The 7788-nt window shown below is 38.6% G+C and overlaps 1 protein-coding gene across 1 annotated transcript; it reads left to right on the top strand.

Annotated features, from left to right (window-relative positions):
• Positions 1–712: 712 nt before the first annotated feature.
• LOC122063823 (CASP-like protein 3A1) lies at positions 713–3446 on the top strand. The gene is made up of 3 exons (XM_042627528.1): positions 713–1129; positions 1529–1664; positions 3035–3446. Exons 1-3 carry the CDS (start codon positions 849–851, stop codon positions 3248–3250), a joined length of 633 nt encoding a protein of 210 aa, XP_042483462.1. The 5' UTR covers positions 713–848; the 3' UTR covers positions 3251–3446.
• The last annotated feature ends 4342 nt before the right edge of the window (positions 3447–7788 follow it).

Genomic DNA, 7788 nt, shown 5'->3' with positions numbered 1-7788 from the left:
TTAGTTTTAAGATAAATGAAAAGCTTTATTAGAATAAATGAACTTTAAAAAGATTATGTCCTAAGCATGGATGTAGGTATTGATATCTGGGTATTGAGAATGACAACGAATTAATAATTCGCTAAGAATGATATGGGTATTGATATTTATAATGATACCGATATTGATACCTTAATTTAACTCTGGTTGTAAGAGCTAACGTTTTGAAACCTGGTTATTGGTTAATTATGCTGTCAATTTTTTTTAGAGTTAACTGTTCCACCAATGAGAGAACTGGGACAAGAGGGATATAGTCATATAGGGGAATTTTTTAAAGGGAGGAAAAAAGAGATAGACAAAGATTTAAATATATCAATGGATTCAAAAAAGTTAAATTTTTTTCTACAATTTTACCTCTAAAACGATATTTGTAATCAATCTGAACCGATTAGGTCTCAATTGGAGCCTATATTAATACGATATAACCAATCCGATACTAATATTTAGAACCATGATCAGGCCAAAGGTTCAGCGTGAAGCACAAAGGAAAGGCTGAGAGAACAAAAACCAAGAAATCCTGAAACGAAAAAACCAACAAACAAACAAAAACATCATTTCCATGGTACTCGTACTACTACTGCTACTACTCTTCACTGTTCACTGCTGAGTCACGGGTCACGATTTTGGTCTCAAGCGCCTCTCTCTCTCTCTCTCTCTCTCTCTCTCTCTCTCTCCTTTAAAACCCCGCGCCATTACTTTCTCTTCTCCCAACCATTAACAAATCAGTATAAATAACAAACATAGAGGAACAGGTAAGAGTACTAGACTCTGAGTGTTTCAGTGTTTGTGTTTTTGATCGATCGGGGGATATGGTGAACGGCCGGAAAAACCCATCGGAGGTTGGGATTCAGATGCCGGAAGCTAAGTTTGCAGCGGAGAGTACAACCATGAGTGGGCCTTTGGTTTCCGGGTCTGATAACAGAGCTCGTCGCAAGACTGACATGGCTCACATCATCCTGCGCTTCTTTTGTCTTCTCTCTTCTATAATCTCTCTGTGTTTCATGGCTTCGGCTAAACAATCCGGCAATGTCTCCATCTATGGCTTCAGCTTCCCTGTCTACTCCAAGTGGTCCTTCGCCGACTCCTTTGAGTAAGTTTCTTCACTATCTCATGCATTTCTATTTCAGATTACTACAATTTCCTTCTCTTTCCGACCTTGGGTAGGATTGCAACGTCTCTCTCTCTCTCTCTCTCTCTCTCTCTCTCTCGGGTTCTTAATTGGAATGTGAAGAAACAGAACAGACCCGTGAACGATTTACTTAGTATTTATCTTTGACTAAACTGAGATTTATCGATTGCCCTTAAAGCTTAAGCACTTTTATAGTAGCAGTCATGGATTTTCTTCAAAAATTTACTCCCCGCCCCAAAACTTCCATTTCAGTCATGGATGTTTGGGGATTTTAATTTTGAAATCACAAAGAGTAACGATCTCTGTTGTGACCTCATTTTCTCTTCGTCTTCTCCTCACTTCATTCTGGATTCTGGGTAGATATCTGCTCGGAATATCTGCAGCTGTTGCCGCCCATTCACTGCTGCAACTCCTTCTCAGTTTGTCGAAGCTGTACAAGAAGTTGCCGGTAATTCCTTCACGGAATCACGCTTGGCTTATTTTTGCGGGCGATCAGGTAAAACCCAGTCTCTTTCTTTCGCATTCTTTCCTATTTTTCTTCTGTTTCATCCAAAAAGTATGATTAATGGCCTCCTTGCTTCTCGTAAGCTCACCAGGGTTTCACCGTGGCCTTCGCAGTGAACAGGGTTCATGGCCTTAGTGGCAATCCTGTAATGAGTGGTTAATATCTGTAATTTTATCTGTTATTGTGGACATATTGGTCTTGGTCAATATAGGGAACTTTAGTTGGTTTTGGTGGATTAAATTGCATTGAATGTGATGAGAAGTTTTGGAGGGATCAAACGAAATTCAAAATAGAAAAGGAAGAAATTAAATGCTTTGATTCCCACACGTAAACAATACAAAAACACAAGTTCCCCATTTTTATTTCAGTTGATCGAACAACCTGTAATTCACAATCTTTACATGAAGAGGTACTTTTGTCTGGAATTTCTCATGTGAACTGGCAAGTGTGAGGAAGGGCAGAACTGTTGCATGATAATATCTATTTTCTTTTTGGGGTTAGCTCAATTTTCGAACAAATTGATGATCCAAGAGGATTGGGTGGGGTAGGTTGAGTTGAGTTGGGTGCTAAATCAGCATCTTTACTATTTCTTTTTAGCATTTCAAAAGATTTATGTTGGAATTCTATGTTTGAGATCGACAGGAAAGTCTAAAATGGGTACCAGTAATCTTTTTCATTTGATATACATAAAAGATGGGTGAATGTTAGACGGTTTAAGATGTTCAGGGCCCAGAATTTTCTGGGTTTCTCATAGTCATCCAGCATTTCTTAGTCCAAAGTATTGGGGTATTGGTTAGCCAAGTGAAGGAGATCTCTCTAACGTCAATTGTCTGTACAGATGCTGCATCATGTTTAGGATCTGCTTAGGCATAATCTTGGATGTAACAAATCACTTATGAAAGATTATACCAGTTTGATTGGTATCGATATTGTTCTTCCTTTTGGCTACATTCTACAAGCATTTGGATTTTGTCTTTTGACCAACCATCAATTATAGAAGATCTATATTATGCTTCTTGGATCCATAGTAGAATTCTCTGATTCAAGACATGTTCCTACAACCAAAATCTAGCCAGAAATTATGTAAATGAATGGACCATTCTGGAAACCCAGTTCTTAAGCTCAACCAGGAACAAGGTTGGTACTCAATTTTGGTCAATGGGATTCATGCCAGATGAACTGATGGCCAAGTATAGAGGTTTTGATCTGTCCAAGGCAGGTTTTGAGTCACAAGTGGTATTGAGTATAGTAGCCTGTTGGATTAAAATTTGCTAAGCGAAAGAGAAGTATGCATGTGACAGAGAACCTGCGGCAGGAATTGAGTGTTCTCTTTCTTAACTGATTATACCTACTTACTGCAGGTCTTTGCATATGCAATGATGAGTGCAGCATCAGCTGCATCTGGAGTGACCAATCTGAACCGAACTGGAATCAGGCATACACCGCTCCCCGACTTCTGTAAGCCACTACGTCGCTTCTGTGACCACGTTGCTGTGTCTGTAGGCTTTGCTTTCTTGAGCTGCTTCGTGCTTGCAATCTCTACCGTTCTTGATGTGATCTGGCTCTCCAAGTACTAAATTTCATCAAACAATACATATCTAATACTGTGTACCCGTTTGAAAATTATAGTTTAAGAATGCCTTTTTTTCTTTGTTTGTCTGCAGAAAATGGTTGGACTTGGTACATATGCTAGTAAATTATTCTCTGTTATTTGTATCTTCTATGAAGAACATCAGCTATTTGTGATGCACATGAAATATGCTTTCTTATATACAGGAACTGTGCATTGACATTGGTTTGGCTTCTCACATGTTAAAGATTACCCCTTGATTTAGCTACAGTAAGTACAAGTAAATAATGTATTACTAGGGAGACTAGGAGAAGGTTTAGACTTCCAGAGGAACCCAAGTTTCAGTATTTGGTTCTGTTGGGATGAAAAGAGTGCAGTGTAGCCACAATTTGCCTGAGATATGTTCCAACAGAAAATTGTATTACATCAGTATCATTCCCCTTGAACAAAAGCCAAAGCAGGTTCAGTTGTTTAGTTGATCATAACGAAAGGCTTTGCCCATGACGGAAAATTGCAGCATTGCAAGTCCAACTTTGATCTATAGCTATAGCCTGTAAATAGTGGTGAAGAAATAATAGGGAATCAGGTAGATAGTTTCTAATTGTTAAGTAATGGATCAAGCTGCATTTGAGTAGGTGATTGTTCCTTGGTGATAACTTCATCCTGGATCAAGCTGCATTTGAGTGGGTGAACCTTGATGTGGAAGCCTAGGGTTTTTGATTTGTTACTTCTTTAAATCCCCCAGTTGTTTCATTACTCAAACCTGCATTTGAGTAGGTGATGTTCCTAATTGGCAACTACCTTCTGGTGAAGCTGCATTTAAGTAGGTGATCCTTATTTTGGTTTTAGGAAAAAAGGTTTTTGTGGGGGGAGAGTGTGCCCATGCGTCCAGGCACATGGGGTGGTGAAATGATCGGTCTACCACCAATGAAATTAAAATGACATCTTCGTGGATGCTTCCTCGTACGCACCCTTAACATAAGGTACCATGTAAATATCCAACCGAAAAGCTCGAACAATTGAGTAGAGGGACTCAGATATATAAAGGGACAATAAATCCCAGAAGACATCTGATGTGGGACTTTTCTTTCCAACATGCACCATCTAATTTTGGTCATGTGGCATGTGATATGGCAATTTCCAGCCAAGTGGATACGAAGGCCCATCTTGGATTAATTATAGGTATAATATGGTACTTAAAGCCTTAAAACTCAATCGTTTGACCAACTTGAAATGGATTGTTCCTCTGTATTTTCAAAATTTGACCACATCTTCCAACCTTGACTGGTTTTATATATGTTATAATTCGGATTTTGTTAATATTTAATAGGTAGACAGGAACCGTGTTGGCTAACCGTGCACCAAATTTGGCTTGCCAGGTGGACTGCCATGTGGCAGATATATGTAAAAACTGAAACATTTTCACATTAAAACAAAGATAAGCTAGCTTCAAATATATAAAATAGAATAACAAGGGAAAGAACAATCAAGCAACCACAATATTTTGGTTTCACACTGATTTTCAGGATTACGATAAAATGGGGAGAGGGGGAGTCATGCCCATTCTTTCTCCAGGCACGAGCAGGAACATCCAAATTTTAGACTGAATACATGTCTATGACAAAATGATATATCATAGAATATGTGATCTGATTTGATAGGCAAAAAAAGCAAGCTACATTTGAGCTAAGCTTAGAGATGGAAGTGTTCTTTCGTCCCTTGATTCTAAAGTAAGATCAAGCTCATGAGCTTATTATCCTAGAGAAATGTCCTACCTTTAACTGCAATTTATGACTGAAGCTAGAAATTGATCACCACAAGAATATACGTAGTTCGGTGAAGTGTCCACATCTATGGTGAGAAGAGAACGTCTTCATTAAAAATAAAGAACAATGCTACAAGCTCTCTTTCTTGGGCCTCTGTTTTACAAAGAATTTCCTATAAACTTGACAACCTCCATTGTTACCAATTTAAAGGAAAATACAATTTTTGATATTATCCCATGTGAACAAAGGAGGGATGTAGTCGGGAAAGCCGACTCCTTTGAGCCTCAAACCATAAGGGCTCTCGACAAACTTTAAAAGCAATCCATAACACAAAATCACATTGATATACCATACATTCGTTGACCAGTCAATGGTCGAGAGGTCGCACCACGATCTCATTTGTATGAGCATGAGCATGAGCCAACCTCTTCGACTAGTAATAAGGGCTCCCGACCTCATGACCTACCCTCACATGAGGTCCCCACACCCATAACTGACTTTGGCATCGAAGCCTTCTCCCGGAGTTCCCTCTGGGCCAGTTTCTAATCTGTGTTGCGCACGTTCGCGTCACCCGGAATCGTGCAACAACACACATAATATAAGACATTAATCCTCAACAATATAAAAGTGGTTGTGGCTTCAATTCACAATAAGTAAATGAGTTCCTCAACAATATAAAAACTGTTGCGGCTTCAATTCACAATCAGTTAAGGGTGTTAATTGGTTTGGTTTCTGTGTATATGGTGTGGTTCAATTTGGTTCACATTTATTTGGCTGAAACCAAAACCACACCATTTACTAAACAGTTGCACTTTTTAGAACCGCAACCTTTAGTAAAAGGTTTCGGTTCCAGGGTTTTCAAACGGTGTCGATTTCACGGTTTTAAATGGTTTTGATCACGGTTTATTCCATATGATTTCTAAATGGTTAGCAATCGGTTTGATAGTTTATTCGCATGCTTACTAAAATTTGCTTTTGTTGATAAATGCTTCAATTTTGTATCAAATGAAATAAGGCATTGAACAAGCAAGGATTTAACTACATAAATACATAATAGGAGTAAATTATTGAATAGACTATTGGACAACCTCTATGGTCCTTAATTCTTCCTTAAATACCATTATGTTTTGTTAAAACAACTAATTATTTAAATGTTATACGGGTTAATCGGGTTGATTTTGACGGTTTAAACGGTTCGATTCTCATGGTGTCAATTCAATTTGAAACCAATAGGTTAAATGTTATACCTGACCCATTTAACTAATCGGTCTTGAACTTGAAACTAGAACCGAACCATTTACTAAACGGTTTTGTAATTTCGATGTCAAAGGATCAATTCGGTTTCGATAAATGGTTTTCAATTTCAAATTCACATCCTTACAATTAGTAAATGAGTTATTGGGACTTTATCTTCTTATTTTTTTACTAGTTTTTCGGGACTTATCTTGATATTGACGTTGAAATTAGGTCAAGTATGTTGGCAGTTTTATGTCGATATTCAAGTTCTGAGGACATATTAGCAGGGGCTCCTGGTTGTATACCTTCACCGGAGTTAATTTTCATGAAAAGAGTAAAGAGGTGATTGAGTGATAAGAGTAGCTTTTCCAGAATCCAAGTGTCGCCAAGGAATCCCTCTCTTGGGCTCCGGTTCAATTTCAAGTGCACAATATGTATCATGGGGATATATTTCAGTAATCAAAGTCTATCTGCTCGTGTAGCACCTGCAGCTAGACATATAAGTATAAAGAGTAACCACCTCGCTCCCTTATGACATGTAGTCTCATTGATCTATGTACTGGTGTAAAGATTAAGCGAGCAGGTGTAATCTCTTATTCAAAGAAAGAAAGGAGGAATCCTACCGGTCTAGCTTAGAGAACATCCAGGTACAACTATTGTTTTCAGTGGGACAAGAGTATTTTTTCACAGCCCTTGAAAAGAAATGCTATGTTTCGGCATTCCTACACCAAACTGATGATTCTTTTCCCTATAATAAATAGTATCATTTCACCCTACCAAATAGAAAACCTATAAAGATGGCTATTTACATACCCCTATAAATTTTCTACCAAAAAAAAAAAAAAAATCCCCTGTAAATTGTCACATTGAAGTCTTGTTGACTCAAACTTTATGGGTTTAATAACTTTCCATCATTTCATTTCTTGAGTTTTTGCATGGCATATTCCCCAGATGACGATGTAAAGTTCAACCTTTCCTAGTTAGCTCTACTGCTTAACTGATTATGTGTGTTGGATGATGCATGAGCCCCGCCCCATAGGATGATTGTACTAATGTTTACAACACTCTGGTGGTATGACAAATGTTAGATGACGTGTACAACATTCCAGATGTGTTTGGATGTGCTTGGAGGCATAACGTATGTGTACATACACTGTTCTGGATGTGTGGAGATGTGTTTGAGATGAGTTGTGTAGGTGTATTACATGTTTCAATTGAGTTCGGATGCATTTGGTTGACCAACGCATTTATGCATTCCTTTCGTATTGTGTAGTGATATCGATAACCTGACTGATGATTTGGTATCTTGAGTTGATGTGGCCTAGTGTGCTGTCTAGATAGCAAGTGACCTTGTTGAGGTGGTAGGTGTGCGTAGCACATGGCGTGGCACCAAGGCAGCTAGCCTTGGCTAGAATGTCCAGCTTGCAAGATGGGTGCGTGTGCTTGGGCAACGTGTGTGCTCCAGAGGCCATGACTAAGAGCTGGCCCACATGGAGTTGATTAGTTGGTGGGTGTGAGATGGTTCATGGATGGGACAAGGTGG

The sequence above is a fragment of the Macadamia integrifolia genome, unplaced genomic scaffold (genome assembly GCF_013358625.1).
Source record: "Macadamia integrifolia cultivar HAES 741 unplaced genomic scaffold, SCU_Mint_v3 scaffold1467, whole genome shotgun sequence".
In the NCBI taxonomy this organism is placed as follows: domain Eukaryota; kingdom Viridiplantae; phylum Streptophyta; class Magnoliopsida; order Proteales; family Proteaceae; genus Macadamia; species Macadamia integrifolia.
The sequence above is the reverse complement of the archived record's forward strand: the minus strand, read 5'-3'. Positions and strand labels throughout refer to the sequence as shown.

Coding starts and splice junctions, on each gene's coding strand:
- LOC122063823 (XM_042627528.1), top strand. CDS start 849: ATGGTGAACGGCCGGAAAAACCCATCGGAGGTTGGGATTCAGATGCCG. Junction 1,130..1,528: donor TCCTTCGCCGACTCCTTTGA/GTAAGTTTCTTC, acceptor GATTCTGGGTAG/ATATCTGCTCGGAATATCTG. Junction 1,665..3,034: donor TTATTTTTGCGGGCGATCAG/GTAAAACCCAGT, acceptor TACTTACTGCAG/GTCTTTGCATATGCAATGAT.